This window comes from Setaria italica, chromosome VII, assembly GCF_000263155.2.
Source record: "Setaria italica strain Yugu1 chromosome VII, Setaria_italica_v2.0, whole genome shotgun sequence".
Lineage (NCBI taxonomy): Eukaryota > Viridiplantae > Streptophyta > Magnoliopsida > Poales > Poaceae > Setaria > Setaria italica.
The window spans coordinates 20,773,049-20,794,429 of record NC_028456.1 but is presented as its reverse complement, the minus strand read 5'-3'; the positions used below and the strand labels follow the sequence as shown (position 1 = coordinate 20,794,429).

General features: G+C 46.7%; 3 protein-coding genes and 1 pseudogene across 3 annotated transcripts; all 4 read left to right on the top strand.

The window, feature by feature from the left end:
- On the top strand, positions 1–1,369 carry LOC111257955 (putative F-box/FBD/LRR-repeat protein At4g00315). The gene is made up of 3 exons (XM_022828520.1): positions 1–312; positions 1,003–1,158; positions 1,226–1,369. The coding sequence occupies exons 1-3, from the start codon at positions 1–3 to the stop codon at positions 1,367–1,369; spliced, it is 612 nt and encodes a 203-aa protein (XP_022684255.1).
- Positions 1,370–6,485: 5,116 nt separating this feature from the next.
- LOC101777391 (F-box protein At5g03100) lies at positions 6,486–8,015 on the top strand. The gene is made up of 3 exons (XM_004977959.1): positions 6,486–7,436; positions 7,534–7,686; positions 7,779–8,015. Exons 1-3 carry the CDS (start codon positions 6,486–6,488, stop codon positions 8,013–8,015), a joined length of 1,341 nt encoding a protein of 446 aa, XP_004978016.1.
- An 864-nt stretch (positions 8,016–8,879) lies between these two features.
- On the top strand, positions 8,880–10,512 carry LOC101776982 (putative FBD-associated F-box protein At5g38570). The gene is made up of 4 exons (XM_004977958.2): positions 8,880–9,671; positions 9,746–9,910; positions 10,062–10,220; positions 10,309–10,512. Exons 1-4 carry the CDS (start codon positions 8,880–8,882, stop codon positions 10,510–10,512), a joined length of 1,320 nt encoding a protein of 439 aa, XP_004978015.2.
- A 3,504-nt stretch (positions 10,513–14,016) lies between these two features.
- On the top strand, positions 14,017–20,166 carry LOC101776560 (annotated as a pseudogene).
- Positions 20,167–21,381: the final 1,215 nt, after the last annotated feature.

The following is a 21,381-nucleotide window of genomic DNA, read 5'->3' as shown; positions in this document are numbered from 1 at the left end:
ATGGCCGCCGCCGCCGCCCAGCGGGCCAGGAGGGGCGGCCTCTCGGTTCCCGACCGGCTCAGCGCCCTTCCAGACGAGCTCCTCCGCGACGTTCTTTCCTTCCTCCCGGCGCAGCAGGTCGTACAAACCACCGTGCTGTCCAAGAGGTGGACGGATCTGTGGCGTTCGGTGCCCGGCATCAACCTCGACCTCCGGCATTTCCAAAGGGATTTCTTTGAGAGCTGTCCTGCGGCCTGGGAAAGGATGGAGAATTTCGCCAACAACCTGCTGATCTTGCACAACGCTCCGTGCCTGGATGCGTTCCGGTTTCATGCAAGTTTTGTTGATTGCGATCCGCTTCGACATCTGGATAGATGGGTCCGTCGTGCCATCAAAGACAACCCTTTGGTGCTCGAGCTCTTTGTTCTCTGTCGAAGTGCCCCTCTTTCATATCAGTTACCCCATCTGAGCTCCAGCCCTTGTCGTCGCCTCAAAAGGTTGCAGCTTACTGGTATCTCTTTGGACCATTCTTTTGCGGGGCAGCTCCGTTCTTGGTGTCCAGAGCTGGAACATTTGGTTCTCGAGCGCTGTAACATTGGGTTTTGTTGCATTGAATCTGACAAGCTGAAGAATTTGGTGGTTAAGTATTGTAAAGGTCAACCTGCAGATGTATTTGTTGTCCGAACACCTGCGCTTACTTCCCTGTGCCTGCATATTCCTTTTGCCACCTATAAAAACGGTGTTTCATTAGATGCAGGAAACTTACTTATGCAGGCCTCGGTTCATGTGTTACCAACTTTTTCCTCTCCAATAAAATGTGAAATCATACTTCTTGGGAGCCTGTTCAATGTGACGAATTTGGAGTTGAAAGGTTTTCGAGCAAGGGTACGCCTTCTTTGTTAGAGACGTCTTTGATAGATGCATATTTGTTAAGTGTCGTCTGAAGGTTTATCCCCACTGAATTAAGATAATAATTGAATAATTGATCATTATGTTAAGTTGTTTTTTCTTACTCTATTTCAGGCAGTGCTAAATAAGGAATTTAATGATGTCCCAGTATTTGACAGCTTAAGAACTTTGTCACTTGTCTCGTGTTTCAGCACAATCAAGGAATGTGCTCTTTGGAGGTTTATGCAGAAGTCTCCTTATCTAGAGAAGCTTATTTTGAAGGATTTTCACGTAGGAGCCCTTAACATCCGTCTATATCCATTAATCTTAATTCACCATTTGATTTCCCCCCTATTAGGCTGTGTTTAAACTGATCTCTGATGTGGTGCCTAGTCACCACTACCCCAGTTTACAAACTGACTTATTGAGGCTTGGTGTTGATATTGAGGGGATACAATCATACAAATTTGATGAAGTTCTCATCTCTTATCTGATAGATTAGCATTGCTCCTAGCTTTTTGCTTTGAAATATCTGCATTTAGAACAGAACAATCCTGATGCTAATGATGCCCATTTGTCAGAAATTTGTGAATAATCTTTGAATTAGTTTTCTGTTGTGTTGTGCTTCAGGTAATATGAACACCTATGAACCAGGGTAAGAAACACTGGCAATAATAGATTCTTGTTGGTTTACTGTTACTACTGTGGAATGGTTGCAGAAATATGTTGTTTGGTTGATTTTTGCATGACTTGAGAAGTAATGAAACACATGTTGTTTACGAGTTAGAGGAAATTTTAAACAAAATTAGGAGAAAATTCCAAATTTTGGAAAGAAATTCCCTGTTATTTGTTAGAGGAAAATGGGAAGTCTCAAAAGTCATACTTCTGTGATCAGCACAGGGTGCAAGTGATGTTGTCCGGATTACGTTTCACCTGTTCTGTTGGCTGGTTTTTGTCTGCTTGCTTGAGAAAGGGCAACCCTAATCATGCATTTACTCCATGCTTGACATTTGTGCCTGCTTCTAAGAATCAGTTCATCCAGACATATTGTTTAAGGGTTTGGGGAACATTTTCAATCAAATGAGAAATTCCAAAATTTTGGAAAATGTTCCTTGTTATTGACTACAGCAAAATGGGAAGTCTTGAAAGTTGCGCCGATGTGATCAACACAGGGTGCAAGTGTCAAGTGATGTTCAGATTACAATTCACCTGTTCTCTAGCCTTTTTCTTTTCCGCTAGCTTGAGAAAGGGTGATCCGAATCATACAATTACTCTCCTATAACCCTGCTTATCCAGTACTCAAATAAAGAAGAGCTGCACAGACGCCGTTTTTTTTCAAGTTTAGTATTGAAGCAGTCCTAATACAAAAATCAATGTGCTATCTTAAACTTTGCTAGCTTAGTTTTCAAGGCTACAATAAAACAATGCCTATATGTTTATCCTTTTTCTGGAGTTCTCTGTGCAGGTAGTTGCTTTGGACGGTTTAACAAGATGTATATTTGTTTCAGGGGGCGTCAATTGTTGAACCGGCTGAATACCCTACGCTTGAAAACCTGAGAACCTTAATCCTGGATAAGTGCAGTTTACATGATAACTTTCTGTTATTGCATCACTGGTTGCGGAACTCTCCTAATTTGGAAAAGCTCAGTGTACGGAACTGCAAGGTATTTCATTTTTCTTTTTCTCTTAGCCCCATGTAACTCATGCTCACTTGATCTTACCAGTAATTAACACAAATCCTTTACCATGGAAACAGCTCCCAGATGGTTCCACAGGAGGGGCAAAGAAGACATATTGTCGGTCTAGGAACCTGGTGCAGTTTCCGAAGCTGATCTGTACTGAAATCACACACGGCGGAAATCATGCCAATATTCCAGAATTTGTCAGGTTTTTGCTGGACATCTCTGCACCACATAATGCTATAATGGTTAAAAGGATATGAAGTATCTACCGACCTGGCTCCAGTTACGTTGGTCTTCTTTTTATCTAATTTCTGTCGAACTTGCTAGCCGTAAACTATTTTCAGACGCACTGCCTGCTGTACTTCTGAACTAGAATGCAGAATGCAAGGGCTTGACCTACTAGTGACCTTTTTCTGAAATTATATAGTGCAGAATGCAAGAACATGTGTGTATGAAATGCGTCGTTGTTTCTGACTACCTCCCTTAGCATGCGATTATGCGAATGCCATCATCCTTTGTTGCACACTTGTTCTTGAAAGCTGCGTGGCGGTGCGCTTATTGCTTGGTTGCATGTGTGCTGGTGCCCTTACTTGAAGGGTAGCACGGCTGGAGGAACCTGTAACACCCAAATTTTTGAAGAATTCAAATTCATTAAAATTTGCTCAAATTAGGGTGTCATTTAAATTCTAGGCATTTAATTTCATTTTCTTTAATTTAATTAATTCATCATAGGAATTATTTGTGCATTCATGCTGGAGCATAATTTTTGATTGTTGGAGTTTGAACCAAAATTTGAATTTCAAATTTAAATTCAATTTCCAAAACCATTTCCTTTTCCTTTTTCTTTTTCTTTTTCTTCTCCTCCTATTGGGCCGCATCTTTCTTTCCCTCCTTTTCTTCTTCTTCTTTCGGCCCAGCCCCTTTGCTCCACCTTCCCGCGCGGCCCAGCTGCATAGCAGCTCCTCCGGCCCGTTTCCCCCGCTCGCCGGCCGCCTTCTTTTCTCCTGCGCGGCCCATCGCTTCGCTTCCTCCCCGTAGCCCGCGAACGCGTGCGCCGGTCCACGCAGCCACCCCGGCCTGCGTAGCTCGCCCGCTCGCCGCCGTTTCCTTTTTCCTCCGCGGCCCGCGAACGCGCGCTGGCCCATCGTGCCAGCCCGCCTACCTCCCGCAGTCACCGACGGGTGGGGCCGCCCGTCATCTCCTTCCTCCAGCCGTATCCGGCCGGGACTTCTTCCCGCAACCGCCGCGCCGCCGGCTCCGTAACCGCCTCGCCCCCGCCTCGAATCCGTCGGGCATTTAAACCCGAGGCCGCTCTATCTCCAAGCACCGCCCCTATATAAGCCGCCGCCCCCTCCCGGCCTCGAGCACCCACGCCGAAGCACCCGCAACCCTAGCGCCCCAAAGCTCCAGCGCCGCCGCCTCTTCCCCGCCGTCAAGCGCCGCCTCCGGTGAGCTCCGGTCGCCGAGGACCCCCAAAACGAGTTCGCCGCAACCTCCTCTTTCTTCTGGTGCCTTCCGCGCGCGAAACTGAGCCCTGTGGTGTTGTTTCGGCCAACTCCGCCGCTCGCTGCCGCCCGGCGCGGCGCCGCGATGTCATCGTCGACCCCGACCGTCGGATCAAGATCCGACGGCTCGCAACGGGTCAATCCGACTGTGTAACGGTCAACCGAGCCGCACCGTGCCGCTTTTTCTCTTAAGCCCCCGCCTTTTCCGCAAATCAACCCGCGGTCCAGGTCGCGTTGAAAATAATTCCAGATCTGCCCTCGCACTTTTCGGTTTAACCCTTGAACTTTTTAAAAATCAACCTGCCGTCCGGATTTGAGTTTTTGCGTGTTAGACGTTTGGTTTATGCGCGTAATTACGTATAAGCCCTCGGTTTTCGCGGTTTGGCCCTAAAAATTTTGTTTTTCTCACAGAAAAGCCCCTGGATCTTGTTTTAATCATATATTTTGCATCTTAACTCCGTTTTTCGCGTTCTTTATATCCACGTGTTCGTTTTAAAGCGTAGATCAACTTTTCAAGCTTGTTTTCTCTGTTTAACTGTGATTGGTGTACTGTTTCTTACTTTTTGCCCATGTTTGCTTGTATGTGCCCGTGTGACGCGTGTAGACGTCCCGCAGTTCGAGGGAGTTGAAGACCAAGCCTTCGAGGAGTAAGAACAGCAAGAGCAAGGCCAAGAAGGCAAGTCGTGTCCTTGATCACTACCTTTTCATCCTATACACCTTTACTTTCTCGTACTCAACATTTATGCTATGCACATGTTAAGATTAAATTGATGGGTCCCAATTAAGGTTCGTCTAGATTGAATTACCTTTGCCTTGACCAACCGGTTTACTTTATGTTGGGTAGTTCATGCTTAGTGCTTACTTGGTATGGTGGTTTAACTAAACACAATGTTTAATCTTGCTTTACTTCTGTTATACCTTTCATTAATACAAGATCATTTTTGTTAATCGGAACATGGAGAACCACCCAGGAAAACAGTGCTACCACAAGACTAAATGGCTCTGGTCTTGGCTGAATAATTAGAAACCTTAGTCTAGGGTGACCTTACTCGTGATGAGGCAAGAGGGGGGACTGAGTCGTTGCATTTTTGTCTGGGATGGGTGGTGCACGCTAGACACCGAAACATTAGCGGGTTACCACTGACTAATGAATCTTTGTAAAGACCTCGTAGCGTCCCTATGCAATCACACCTCGGAAGTGTGGTATGGTGCCTTGCAAACACCGTGGTTGGGTCCAAAGTTCTATTGAACTTTTACGCGACTTGTGGGTAAGGATGTGCCACCTCTGCAGAGTGTAAAACTGATCGATCAGCCGTGCTCACGGTTAAGAGCGGCCTGGACCCTCACATGATAATATTATCGGAAGATGGATTTAACTCGTTGTCATTTCATGCATATGTTGTTTACTTTATTTATGATCATGTTTAATTTCGGGTGGTATGAACTTATACTTAGTTAATTGCTAATAAAACTTGACCAACTTAATTAAAAGCGAATGCTAATTATACCTTAGCCGTACCTTGATTTGCCTTACACTATACTATTCCCCACGACTTGTTGAGTACCAACCATAAGTGTACTCACCCTTGCAAAACCGCTGTTCAGACCAAGCTAATTGGGAGGAGGAGTATCTACACGACTTTGAGGAGTACTAGGCGTACGTTTCTTCAGTCAGCTGCCTGTGGAGTCGTCGTCGTCTTTGGAGTTCCGCTGCGTAATAAATTAGGCTTATGTTTTATTGAGACTTTCGGTCATGTAATAATGTTTAATACTCTCTCTATTCGCTTTAGCACTGTCTTTGTTATTCACTATTGTCGTACATGTGCGTAACTTGATCCTGACGCACATGTATTTAATGCACTCGATTTTATCCTTAAAATCGGGTGTGACAGAACCTCGCGTTCCAAAACAGGATAGAGTGAGCCTGAGCCCCCTGCCGGACTACCGCCTCCACGAGATCATGTCCCACATGAAGGCCCGGCAGGTGGTGTAGACGTGCGCGCTGTCCCGGCAGTGGCGGCACCTCTGGAACAAGTCATGGCTTTATGCAACAGTAGATGCTCCTTCTCGTATCAAATTCGGCAACAGATAAATGATAAATCGATCCTTTTTCATATACTACTATAGTTTTGGCAACAAAAACCCAGGAGCGGGTGGGGTTGATCGTCATGGTTGCTACGATCCGATCACAAGAGATAAGCCAGCCGATGATAACAGAGAGTACCGTCCCATAAGTACTCCACAAAAGATCGAAGGGAGATCTGGTTTGTTGGAGCATTCCAAAGTCCAAACTCGCTACGATTCCCAACATAATGTGGATGCTGCGTACTACTCTACGTTGTAAACTACAACACCTTTTTTTCCAGTATGTATAAAAAACACAAAAACCTTCCACCAAATACGGAGCAATTGACTCGGCAAAGGGCGCAAGATGGAAGCCCCCGGCAAGCGGAAGCGCGGCAACGATGCAGGCGACGCCGCCGCCGGCTACTCGTCCGGCGACGACCGGGACAGGCTGAGCGCCCTGCCGGACAGCCTCATCCACCACATCATGTCCTTCATGAAGGCCCGGCAGGTTGTGCAGACCTGCGTGCTGTCCACGAGGTGGAGGCACCTCTGGCGCTCCATGACCTGCCTCGACGTCGACAAGAGTGAATTCGAGACCCCCGGCGCCAAGAAGTACCTGGACTATGAGGGCTGGGAGAAGTTTGAAGACTTCATGGACACCCTCCTGTCCCCTGGTAACGTTTCCATCGCCTCCTTGGACACGCTCCGGCTGCAGGCCAGCTACGGCATTGGCGAGGGCAGGCCTGCATCCAGATGGATCCGCCGTGGCATAAAGTACCCCCACGGCCAGCTACCTGCTGCAGGTGTTCATCGTGGCAAAGTAGTGAGCTATAATTCCTGGCGCCTCAGAAGGCTGCACCTTTCCAATATAGAACTCTGTGATCTTTTCGCCGAGCATGTCAGAACGAGCTGCCAATCTTTGGAGGATCTGGAGCTGGGAAGTTGCAGCTGTAAATTTCACGCGATCGCCTCCGGCTCGCTGAAGAACTTGGCTCTGAAGTACTGCACCCTGTATGGACTTGATGAGATCGCGACGCCCACACTGAAGAACTTGCTCATCGAAAGTGGCACTGGCACCAACTTGAAGACGATGGATCGTCCGCTTGTTATCACGGCACCAGCCCTTGCTTCTATGTTCCTAGGCGTGACGCCTCACAACTTTGTTGGTGGCCTTTCGTTGAGCGAGATGACATCCCTTGCCAAGGTATCTGTTCATCTATCGTGTAAAGAAATAGTCGATCCATTCAAGATCCTTGGTAGTTGTGTATCTAGCGTGATAACAAATCTAGAAGTGTCATCAGTTTCCCAGACAATGGTATGCTTGTGCCTTCTCTATCTTCCACTTATTGGTGATGTTTTCTCGTTTCACTCTACTGCTCATGTCGGGTGTCATCTGTTCTGATATACTCCAGGTGCTCGGTGAGGGATCCACGACATTCATACAATTCAACAACCTGAGAACCTTAGTACTAAGCCACTGTGATCTTAGTGATGACTTCCAGATTCTGGGGCACTTTCTTCGTAATTCTCCCAACCTGGAGAGACTCACTTTGCTATATTGCAAGGTATATTGTTCTTAACTAAGCTTTTCCAAACTCATATTTAGTTATAAGTTCTTGGTATTTTCATGAACTTACATCTTCTACGCTGCCAACAGTATTCAAATGACACGAAGAAAAAGAAAGGACCATCCAAGTCGAAGAATGCAGAGTATACCCCGTGCCCTAACCTCGTGGATGTCCCGTGCAAGAACCTCAAGCTCACCCATATAATATATAAAGAGGATGACATCCGCCAACTGATTGAGCTTTTGCTGCACATTTCAGGGAATTTACCGAATAACTACATAAAACTCACCAAAGCTCGTTTGTGGCCTAGTGCTATTGTTATCTAGATGATTTCTGTGTGATACTGTCCCATAATGGTGGTTCTGAATTATGCTATAATCACGCACGCCGATCCCCTGTCATTCTGACTATTCCTTGCAGAGTAGTATGGCTAAGACTGCAGTCTGTTCTACTAGCAAATGCCAGCGATCTCAAGTTCCAGACAGGCTTAAACCTTGCTGCCATCGTTTCGGACGACATGGTTTATAATGCTCAAATAAGTTGTAGTTCTTGTACAATCCAGTGTTACTGGAACAGCTGAGTCGTCAGGGGAAAATATATTGCCAGGTTGGGAGTCCCATCCGATTCAGATTTCCAATCGTGTAGGTGTCCAAGTAAACAATGTGCGACCTACTAATTGACTCGGTGAGATGAGACTTGGCCACGTCGTGCTGGAGAGATTGGGGACTAATTCGAGGCCTCAAATGTTGAATGAGGCCAAGTACGTATTTCGGCTGTCTGGAGCACATCCAGAACAACGTGCTGAGCTTCTGCAGTCAACCGATCCTTTTAACAATCAGGTCTGCAGGTATGCGATCAGAAGAAGATAACCGACCGATCGTCAACAACACGGAGAGGATCGGCATGATCCGATAACAATTAAGTTCGTTAGAACCTTCCTAACTCTCTACGATTTCCATGGAAAGACCGGAGCTATGACATTACATATGCAAACCTCGCCATCGAAGCTATCAGACCGATCCAAATAGAACAAGTGCTAGCAACCGCAGCTCGAGCTCAAGATGGAAGCCCTAGGCAAGCGGAAGCGCGGCGGCGACGACGACGACGACTCGTCGGCCGGCGGCGACCGGCTTAGCGCCCTGCCGGACCACCTCCTCCACGAGATCATATCCCGGCTGAAGGTCCGTCAGATGGTGCACACCTGCGAGCTGTCCAGGCGATGGCGGCACCTCTGGGCCAAGGTCCCGCGCCTCGACATCGACCAGCACGAGTTCACCGACGCGGTCGCCGGCTACAAGAAGTTCGGCGACTTCGTGCACTTCCTGCTGCAGAAGGTCTCCATCGCCCTCCTCGACGAACTCCGGCTGCACGTACACAGCGGCTACATCTTGGGGAGCGCCGACGACGACAATGCATCGGCGTGGATCCGTCGCGCCATAATGTCCAGCGCCCAGGAGCCCCAGCGTGAGGGAGTGCTGAACTCCGGCTCTTGGCGGCTCAAGACGCTGCACCTCTCGAACCTGCGTCATCTGGATGAACTTTTCGCCGAGCACGTTAGGTCACGGTGCCCGTCCCTGGAGCATCTGGAGCTGAGGGTTTGTACTTGTCAGTTCCATGCCATCGCCTCCGGCTCACTGAAGAGCCTGGCCTTGAAATGTTGCACGGGCAAAGGATTCTACGAGATCACGTCGCCCACGCTGAGGAGCTTGGTTGTTGAGCGTGGCGACAACGACTCCATCATCACTTCTCCGTTCGTCGTCACGGCCCCGGCTCTTGCTTGCCTGTCCCTGGACATCTCGCCTTACAACTTCCCAGGTGGCGTTTCCTTCGGTGAGATGGCATCCCTTGCCAGGGCATCGATCCATCTGTTGACGCATCGTGAAACACTAGCAAAGGAAAAACATCTCAGAGACCACCTGTTCAAGACTCTTCGCAGCGTGTCGAACGCGGCTAGTTTGGAGCTATCAGGCTTCGACATTACGGTATATATCTTCTTATGCTGCTGCTTCCGTTTCACTCTATGCATGCATGGATTCATGTTGCGAACTCGTTTCAGGTGGAAGCAGGTGAAGAATCCACGGCATTCCCAGAATTCAACAACCTAAGGAACCTAGAATTGAACAAATGTGGTCTTTGCGATGATCTCCAAGTATCAGGACGCATTCTTCGGAATTCACCCAACTTGGAGAAGCTCACTTTACATTTGTCCCCGAGTTGGAAGGTATATTATATCTAAGCTTTAAGATTCATTTCATCATCTTAAATCTTTTAAAAACGAGCATGCAAGTCGCAGAAGACTACATAATTATGACTTCTCTCTGTCCTTGCCAATGCATTTTTTTCATTTCATCTGTGTATTGAATCTACTCCAGGTGCTAGTTGGGGAACCCCTTTCGTCATATCCAGAATTCAAGAACATAAGGGTCTTGATACTGCACAACTATGATCCCAGTGATGATTTCCAGACATTATTGGGATGCTTTCTTCGGAGTTCACCTATATTGGAGAAGCTTACTCTGCGGTGTTGCAAGGTATAGTAGTGTCATTTTCTTTACTACGTGTATAAATCATCTGTGACTGAATTTAGTCCCCTGCCTTACATCTTTTATGGTGCAACAGTTCTTAAACGATACAAAGAAAAGGAGAGGAACCTCCAAGATGAAGAACGTTGTTGTCGAAAACCTCGTGGATGTCCGGTGCGAGAACCTCAAGCATACTGAAATCATATATAAAGATGATGATGTCCGGCAACTTGTCGAGTTTTTGCTGCTCTTCTCAAGGAATCTACCGAATAATAACATAAGGCTCACCAAGGTTGACTAGTGTCATCGTTAGCCCGGCGCCATGTGCGTGGTTTTGTGACCTATGGCTTCTCTGAATTCTGCTTGCATTGCATGCCCCTGGCTAACTGAAGTACAAGCAACTTTTGACTCGTTTTTTACTGTATATGGCTGATAGGTACGACCAGAAAAGAACTCCTATAGTACAGAGATAAGGAGCTTCTAGATATTCCAATCTTAGATAAGGGTGAATAATTCTGAACTCGTATGGTTCAAAATTTCTAACCACAATTTTAGATTGTTCTTTGACTATGCGTGGTTTACACACTTTGTGGCCTCACTTGGATACGAAATGCAAACACGATAATTCCAACAATCTAGCTCTAAGTTGGTAGAATTGATTTTTTATTCGTTGAACTGTGCAAAGGACAAGAGACTAGAGCGTAGTGAAGAGATAGTTTCACTCATTTCTCAATGCACCTTCCTCTCACAACACAATATTTAAAATTAGCTGCTGCACACCATCTCTTCTCTAAATTCGTTAGCAGCTAGTTCTAGCTCATATTATTGGAGACGTTTGAGGTTTCCTTAGAGAATGTTGGGAAGGTATCAAGAGTAGCTTTGCGTGATTACGGCTGTTTTCAGAGATCTCTACGAACGCTCGTAACCTTGATCTCTATAACTCTGCACATATTATTCTCATTAAAAAAGCAGATGCCTTGGCCATAGGTAATTACAGACCATGAGACCAATAAGCCTCGCATACATTATTATAGCAAAAATCTTCTCCAAGCTCCCTGCAAAACGCTTAGCCCCTCATCTTGATGACAACGAATTAGCTACTAATAAGAATCCCAACCAACATTTATCAACCAAAACCACGAATCACTCTAGGAATCTCTTATATAATTACTAAAAGCCTTTAAATAATTAAGAAAAAATTTATGAAGGATCGGCAACCGGGCCTTCAAAAAATTCGAGAAATTGTTGAAAACGTAGCAGCGTGGCCGCGTGTGGCCGTGAGCTGCTTGCTGCACCTCTGCCGCCGCCCCGAGCCACTTCGGTAGACCGGAAACCGGCATAACATCTTCACTCCATCGGCGGCCGGCCGCCCTCCGCCGAAAATACCTGCCCAGAGGCCAGAACCGCACTGGCAATCGCGTGCATGGATGGTTTCTTGAAGGATCGAAAGGGCGACCAGAGGGAGATGAATGGGAGCCTATAAAAATTCTCAATGAGAACAAGGTCTATGTTCCAAATGCAACCCCACATCACACCGCGCATTTTATCGTCAAGATGACACAAGTCAACTCGTGACAAGCTCACCCTAGGAACGATAAGAAACGCTCAAATCACAGCGGAAACATAGCATGAATTGATTCTATCAAGTTTGCACAAATGAGGCAAAGCAAAGATACTACTACCCACTTACTAATCTAGGCATCAAAGGGGCATCAAAGGATGAGTAATAAACTACGCATGATTAGTAAGATAAAAACAAGTAGCTAAATAAGAGGACACAGGTTAATTTAGCTAAGTGAAGGAATTAATAGAGAACTAATTATTGCATGGAATTAACAAAAGATAAAAGGAATTAGCTCACTGGTTTGCACGACTAGCTACACTTGGACTTGTGCTATTGGGCTGTGTGCACCTGCTGTTCATTTTCTTGAAGGCCTGGTCCTGCGATGGCTTGTTGGTGTGGGCCGTTGGTCACTTACTTGCTCCTGAGCCTGCTAGCTCACCTGCAGCTGCTCGCCGATGGGCTTCAGGCCAGCCGATGGGCCGCTTGCTGTCGCTAGCACTGCTGGGCCGCAAATGCTCCTCTGCTGCCTGGGCCGCGTCGCGCACTGCCGGGCTGCTGCGCCTACTGCATCGGGCCAGCCTCGCAGCGAGTGTAGCGCTGCTTCCCTGCAATCTGTCACCTGCGCACACGAACAGAAGGAACGAAGAACAGAAAACAACGCACGCAAGAACAGCAAGGAACAAAGAAGAACACGCTCCACTTCAAATCACAAGAACTCCTTCGATACTCCGCTGATCAAGATAAAACTTGAGACAAGGATGCAATACCACTAGGGAAAATAGATCCATGAGACAAATCTCAAAAAGCTCAAGCATTCATCGCAAATTTTGGAGAAAACCGAAACCCTAACTCAAGAACACGATTTGGGAAAATTCAAAATTCAAGCCGGATTCGTGAGGGATTTGAAGGGGGATCATATCAAAGGTGCTTCCTAAGGTCCTAGCAACATTTCCCTTCAACCAATCTCACGAGATTCGAGCTCAAACACGAAGAACAATAAATCCCCAAAAATAGCTCCGAAAATAGCGAAATAGAAAAACGCTCGGGAATCAAAGATTTAGCACGATTTGAGACAACAAACAAAGCTAAATCACGAGAACATCTTCTATACAAGATGAGGACTAGCCTCCTCCCTTCATCCACTCACTAAAGATGAAGAAATCAAGAAAAAAGAGTAATCACTCTCTAATCTCCCTCTCTCCTCTCACTTAAGCACATGACTAGCCTCTAAGCTAAAAGATAATGAGTTGATAAGCAAAGAGGTGCTGAAATAACCAGCCTCCCATCCCTATTTATAGTCCAGGATGAAAGACTATATTATCCCTACAGCTACAACTAAGATAACTACCCACGTAGGGGCATTTTGGTCCAAGTTTTTATCCGCGCATCGGACGGACACATCGCCTTCACGACTTTGCTTCGCCTCGACGCAAGCTTCGCGATGACGCCACGTGCCCTCCTTCTCGAAGCTCCGGTTGCACCGGGCTCGCCCCCGGTTTTGAGGCCCAAACCGGGAAACCTGCCTGCGCGGTGGTTTTGAGGCCCAAACCACCCAAACCGTCCATCTTCGCTTGGCCGCCACGCAACCTCCTTGATGTTGACGCGTGTCCGGCCTCCGCCAAGCCTCTCGCTCGAATCGACCGCCGCCGTCTCCATCTCGTCTGTTCTCCCGCCATTCCGTGCATCATGTGGACCGCCCGGACTCCTCGGGTCCATCAGTCCAAGCCTACTCGCATTCATCCTTCACCGCCCTTGGTTCATCGGCACGAACCTTTCGCTTGACCTTCACCGCACGCTGTCGACCGCCACGTCGCATCCTACACCTGCACATCACAAGCCAAGAGCAACATCAAACCAACACAACGTTGTCAATCACTCATCATCCAAGGGGTCACCATTGGTCCTCATTTCTACAGAGCCCGGCCCTACTCCGTTCACTGCACGCTCTGGTAAGGACAAGGAGGCCGAGACGCGCGGCGCCTGCCGCCTGGCGAGGCCGTGGCGTGAGCTCGTGCTCCTCCTCCTTCGGTCCTCCCGCCTGCGGCAGCTCGGCTTCTCGGGCAGTGCACCCGACTTCCTCTACAACTACAATCTTCCCAATGCATCCAGTCAAAATACGTACTTGCAGCTGGTACTACTCAGCAATGCAGTATAACTACGACTACGTATACGTAATGCGTATTTGGCAACAGTTGATCATTTGATGGACATATACTTCTACGTCTCGCTCGTACAAGGCTCATGCCAGGTGCAAGCAGGAGCAGCATCTTGGCCGGCGGCGACCGGCTGAGCTCCCTGCCGGATTGCCTCCTCCACCACATCATGTCCTTCATGAAGGCCCGGCAGGTGGTGCAGACCTGCGTGCTGTCCACCAGGTGGGAGCACCTCCGCACCCTGCCTCAACATCGACCAGGAGGAGTTCGAGACCGCAGGTTCGAACGACGACGGAGATAAGGAGTGGGACTAGTTTCAGGACTTCACCGACCACCTGATTATCCCTAACAATATTTCCCTTCCACTCTTGGATACGTTCCAGCTGCACATTAGTCACCGTAATTGCTATCAGGGTAAAGCGGCAGCCAGATGGATCCATCATGGCATAAAGTACAATGCCCAGGAACCTAGCATTCAGCGCCAGGGATTGAGCTCTAGCTCCTGGCGCCTCGAAAGACTATCTTTCCCACGTACATTTGGATGACAGTTTCATGAAGCATGTCAATTCAGGCTACCAATATTTGTAGGATTTGGAGCTGAAAGCTTGTGAGTGTACATTTCATGAGATCACGTCCCACTCACTGAAGAACTTGATTCTGAAAGACTACTAGTGCAGTGTGTGAAATAAGATGGGAAGCGTTGAACCTCCCGAAGGAGGATGCACCTTTGTTATATAGGCAAGGCAAGGAAGAGCTACTTGCGTGGCTTACAAGATGTACACGAGTTAGTTTAGATTGGAACCAAACTAGAGCTGGATTTACAACAACTAGATTACAACAACCAACTATATTTCTAACTCTATCTCTAAACTTGTCATGGTTCCAATCTAAACAACCTTGAGTACTTGTGGTACAATATATCAACTAATTTATCTAACATCCTCCCTCAATCTTAACGTAGTGATTCCAGATTAAGATTGTTCCTAAATTCTTCAAGCTTTCGAATTGTGAGAGCTTTTGTAAACCTATCAGCTACTTGATCTTGAGTAGATATGAACTGAACATCCAGAAGCTTCTGTGCAACTCTTTCCTTTACAAAGTGATAATCAATTTCTATATATTTTGTGCGAGCATGGAAGACTCGATTGGCTGATAGATAGGTGGCGCCAAGATTGTCACACCATAATCTTGCAAAAGGGGGGCTTCTAATTCCAAGTTCCTGAAGTAATGACTGCACCCAAATAATTTCTGTCGTTGCATTTGCCATTGCTTTATACTCTGCCTCAGTGCTTGAGCGTGACATAGTGGCTTGTTTCCTTGCACTCCATGAGATTAAGTTCGAACCAAGGAAAATGGCAAAGCCTCGTGTTGACCGCCTATCATCAACGCACCTGGCCCAATCTGTATCAGAAAACCCGCTTACAAGTGCAGACTTAGACTTGGACATTTTAAGCCCAAGATGCAATGTATACTTGAGGTATCTCAGCACACGCTTCACTGCTATCCAATGTTCAGAAGTTGGCGCATGGAGGTACTGATAGATCTTGTTTATAGTAAAGGAAATATCCGGTCTTGTTAGTGTCAAGTACCGTAACACCCCAATGATGCTCTTGTAGAGAGTAGAATCCTTAGGGCCAAGTGGAATCCCTCCATGCGCTGGCAATTTCTCTGTAGTTGACATTGGCGTGTTGGTTGGCTTACAATTAAGCATCCCTGTCCTTCTCAGCACGTCACCAGCATATTTCTCTTGAGACAATGTCAGCCCATCTGCAGATCTCGACACCTCAATCCCCAAGAAGTAACTCAGATCCCCCAAATCCTTTAACGTGAAATCAGATTTGAGAACCTGCAAGAGTACCTTTGTTCCTTCGGTAGATGAGCTTGCCACTATGATATCATCTACATATACCAAGATGAACATAGCCAAATTACCTTTCCTATAGAAGAAAAGAGAGGTGTCGGCCTTGGATGCTTTAAATCCTAAACCTTGAAGCTTTACACTTAGACGATGATACCATGCTCTTGGTGCCTGTTTGAGACCATAGAGTGCCTTATCCAACTTACACACATAATTGGGAAAGAGTTTGTCACGATATCCAAGAGGTTGCTTCATATGCACCTCTTCCTCTAGAACACCATGAAGAAACGCATTCTCCATATCCAATTGTCAAAGACTCCATCCTTGTGACATAGCAATGGAGAGCAAAAGCCTAATTGTTGCTGCCTTAACCACATGACTAAATGTGTCTTCATAATCTAGTCCATACCTTTGCTTGAAGCCCTTGGCAACAAGTCTTGCTTTATATCTATCAATAGTTCCATCTGGCTTCCTTCGATTTTATAAACCCATTTGCAATCCACAATGTTCCTTCCTTTCTCTGGTGGTACTAGCCTCCATGTCTTGTTCCTTTGTAGAGCAAGAAATTCAACATCCATAGCTTGCTTCCAATTTTCATCATGCAAAGCTTCTTCAAGGCTATCTGGTTCCCCAGTACAAGAGAGAAGACCATATTTTACAGTACCATCTGTATAAATTTTGGGTTTGCAAATACCTCCTTGAAGCCGTGCCCTGGGACAAGTTGAAGCCGGCTCTGTCAGCTCTAGGGGCGATGCTGACACTAAGTGGTGCACAGGATCAGCGGGCACACCAAATCCTGCCGGATCCTCCTCGAACTCCGAATGTCTAGTGCCAGCCGCATCGAATCCGTGTGCCTCGAGTGTGTTGCTATGTTGTGGCACAGAAGATCCTGCCCCCCTGCGCTCGGGCGACACGAGCGCCAGACGCGGCTCGACCGGATTGGCCGCGGGCGGATCGTGTGCAGGCTCTGTGCTAATGGCGCTAACGACGCCGGATCCGAGGCGGATCTGCCTGCTCCTCATACTGACACTACCGGAAGATCATCCTCGTGCTCCGCGCTGGTGGATGGTTGTATAAAATCAGGCTATGCTGTGGTGTTTTCATTAATTTGAGCTGCATTTTCCTATACACTTAGAGAATTATCATCAGTACCATTAGGGGACATATCGTCCACATGATCGTGTAAGTGTACTCCACCTGAACTAGATGGATTAAGCAAGGCCGGAGGCAAAAGAAGGAGCTCCGAGGTAAATCAAGCGCCAGCATTTGGATTTAGATCGGAAAAGGGAAAAATCTCCTCATCAACAATGATATCTCGCGAGATACAAAACCGACCACTAGAGACATCAAGGCACTTGAACCCTTTGTGAAGGTTGTTTTACCCAAGAAATACACATCGCTTTGAACGAAATTCCAACTTCCGAGAGTTATAAGGTCTCAAGTTTGGCCAACATGCACAACCAAAGACCCTAAGAGAGTTGTAGTCAACTTCAAGGTTCAGAAGGCGCTCAAGTGGTGTTAGATGTTGGATAACCTTGCTCGGTTTTTTGTTGATTAAATAGGTGGCTGCTAGAAAAGTTTGATCCCAATATTTTAGGGGCATGGAAGATTGAGCAAGAAGAGAGAGGCCAACTTCAACAATATGCCTATGTTTCCTTTCAACTGCATCATTCTGTTGGTCAGCATGGGGACAAGAAACAAGATGAGAGATGCCTACTTTGTTAAAGAAAGAATTTAGCTTTTCATATTTGCCGCCCCAATCAGTTTGCATGGCAAGAATTTTTTGATCAAATTGTTGTTCAACAAGAGCTTGGAAGTCATGGAAATGTTGGAAAATTTCGGATTTGTATTCAAGAAGATAGATCCAAACAAATTTGCTATAGTCGTCGATAAAACTCACATAATACTTGTACTTTCCAAAAGAATCACAAGCTAGCCCCATACATCTGAGAACAATAATTGTAAACGGAAAGCAGACTGACTCGACGCCTTTGGATAGGGTAGCTGATGGCTCTTGGCCATCTGACACGAATCACAAACGGAATTTAACCTAGTCTCGACCAAGCAAGGTAAACTATTCTTCTTGATGACTTCCCTAACGACTTGATAAGAGGGATGTCCCAAGCGATGGTGCCATCTCTCCAAAGTTGGTTTGACAACACCAGAGATGCTGAGAACATGTTTATTCTTGAGGGCAGCAGCCGGTAGAGGGTAAAGACCATCTCTACACTTTCCTTCCAGAAGGATTCTCTTCGTTGCTCGATCCTTTATGAAAAATAGATTTGGATGAAATTCAAAGTAGGCATCATTATCAGCAGCTAATTTATGAACAGATATGAGATTCTTAGCAGTGCTAGGTACATGTAAGACATTATTGAGAAAGATCTTTCGTTCAGGGGTATAACAAATAACACGACCGATGTGTACGATATTCATACTTGCCCCGTTAGCCGTGTGGACTTGATCTCCTCTCGTGTATTGATCACGAATCATCATCTTGTCCAGCTCACCAGTGATGTGATCAGAGGCTCCGGTGTCAGTATACCAGTAGATCCATGCATTACTCGAACGCAAGAAGCTAGGTGTAGAGCCCTGTGACGATGATGGGCTCTACTTGAGCCAACATCGCTGAGACGACCGAATTGAACTCCAAATCGAGCCCAGTTAGGATGTAGGACACCATCTCCTCGTCATCGAGGGGCTTGCCAGCAGCTGCCATGTCCTCGCCAAGAGCACGCATCTTAGCAACATACTTAGCGATGGACAAGGCTCCCTTCTTGGTGGTGGCGAGAGCAATGCAGGTGTTCACCACACGTGCCCGCGTTGTTGACTCGAACATCTCCTCCAGGGCTATCCACAGATCGCGCGCCGTGACAAAGGTCGCAACTTGCACCAAGATGTCATGGGACATCGCGGCGACGAGGTAGCTGAACACCTACTGATCTTGCACCAGCCATGCTGCATAGGACGGATTGGCTACCTTCTCCTTCTCCTCAGTGCCGCAATCAATATGTTGCGGTGGGGGGACGATAGTCCCGTCGATGTAGCCCATCATCTGCGCTCCTCAGATGGCAGGGAGGACCTGCACTTTCCATAGGGCGAAGTTGGACTTGGTGAGCTTCTCAGTCACCGGGTGACTAAAAGAGGAGGGCATCTCGGCGATGGAAGATGAGCTCGACACGGTGGATGTGGTTTAGAGGATAGCTCTGATTACCATGTGAAATAAGATGGGAAGCGTTGAACCTCCTGTAGGAGGCCGCACCTTTGTTATATAGGCAAGGAAGAGCCCCTTGTGTGGCTTACAAGATGTACTCGAGTTGGTTTAGATTGGAACCAAACTACAGCTAGATTTATAACAACTAGATTACAACAACCAACTATATCTCTAACTCTATCTCTAGACTTGTCACGGTTCCAATCTAAACAACCTCGAGTACTTGTGGTACAAGATATCAACTAATTTATCGAACACAGTGGACTTTCTGTGATTACATCGCCCACACTGCAGAGCTTGATTATTCATATCCGCAGATATACAGAATTTACAGAATCGTTGCTGGTTATCACTGCCCCTGTTGTTACTTATCTGCTCCTGGACATGGATGCTTGTTTCTTTGAAGGTGGTGTCTCATTAGAGGAGATGCCATCTCTTGCCAAGGCCTCAATTCATTTAAAAAGGAACTACGTAGAAAGTAAACTCGACGAGGATCAATTCAAGCTTCTTTTTAGTGTGTCTAATGTGACAAGTTTGGTGCTGTCGGGTTTCGAGACAATGGTTTGCCTTCTCTATCTTTACCAATGTTTTCTTTTTTGTTGTGTTTCTGATGTGACAAGTTTGGGTGTTGTCAATTTTCCTGACATTGTAATACTTTTTGTCTTCATTGATATTTCCCATTTTTTTCTCTTCTACTCATGTTCTGGTGCATTGCATGCACCAGGTGCTTGGTGAGGATCTGGTGACATTCCCGAACTTCAGAAATCTTAGGACCTTATTATTGGAACTGTGATCTTAGTGACAACTTCCAGATATTGGAACACTTTCTTCAGAGTTCACCTAATTTGAAGAAGCTCACTTTGTGCCATTGCAAGGTATAATGTGCTTTGGCTTTTAACTTATGCGACTAAATTTTTAGTTCATTGTCTTACATCTTTTGTGATGTCGATAGTTCTCAAAAGACCCTAAGAAAAAAAAAAGGACGAAGGCCAAGCTGAACAAGGGGTGTCTGAACCAGTTTGATGTCCGTTGCAAGAACCTCAAGTATACTGAAATTGTCTATGAAGATGACGATGTAAAAAAGCTGGTGGAGCTTTTGTTGAGCATTAGTGAGTCTGCCCAAGAATAACATAAAACTCACCAAAATCGATTCGTTTGACCATTAGGACAGGGCTCCAGACCGTCTCTGTGGTTGTGTCGCTTTGCATCCATGTCCTCTACTATCTTCGAATGTAGGACCGCTTCTATCTTAGCTAATGTGCAAACATGTACTTTTGGCTCCTTTCGTTTCTAGATAATTTAGCTGCATGGTGTGGTATTCTGAATTTGTGTTCACTGCACGTCTGCACCTATAAAGCTATAATCTTGCTTTTGTGTGATGCTTGGTTACCTTGGTGTGATGCTTACGTGTGTTCAAACTTCAAAGTGGACTGAAAGTAGCATGTTTGCTTGATGCTTCGTTTCTTTGCATATACTAAGGGCTCCTTTGGCACGACTTAGCCTGTTTTAGCTTTGACTTCTTGCTATAGTAGCCGGGCACTATGCTGCACTATTTTCTACTGTAGCGTGAAGCCGGAATGCAAAACGAGGCAAAAAAATGAACTAGGAAGATGAGAAACCGGTGGAGCCGAAAAAAGTGGCTTACCCAGCTTAGACTCCAGCACGCGCTACGATGCGCAATAGTAGCGCACAGTGCTGAAGCTGAAGCCAGCGTAAGCCGCACCAAAGGAGCCCTAACTCCAACTTAAAGTGGAGGCTGGCATTTTCAAAAATAAATCTTTGAGTTCACTTGATCTTTCTGCATGTATATGCAATTATGCATACACTAATTTACCTGTGAAGTGAAATAGCAATCTGGAAACCGCTGTGTTCTTTGCTTGTTCCTGGGCTGCTGACAAAGAATTCGATACAAAAACAGTGATAAGAAGTTGCAGGGTCATCTTTGCTAAGCTGATCGAAAACTGAAACTCGTGGAGAAACCACTCCGGCCTACAATGTCTCCAAGAATGGGCTCAGACCATCTGCAGTTCTTCACATGTACGAGATTTTGACCGTACGCTTCGCGTCCTCAACAGAACCTTCGATCGGATGAACCACTTCCTTGGAGATATCCCGCAGGGCGCTGGACAGTTCGAACAGAGCGTTGTCTTCATAGAACTCGAGCTCAACCAGCTTTAGGTTCCTGCACGGGTAACCTGCCGGCGCACGCTGATCGTCGGAGCGCTTCCTCTTGGCCCTCTCCTTCCTCTTCCTGCTCCTAGACACCGGAGCGCCGCCGGAGAACACGCGGTTGCGCAGGCAGTTGCGCAGCGTGAGCGTCTCCAAGCGGGGGGCGTTCCGGAGGAAACGCCGCAGCACGTGGCACTCGGCCCCGACGTCGC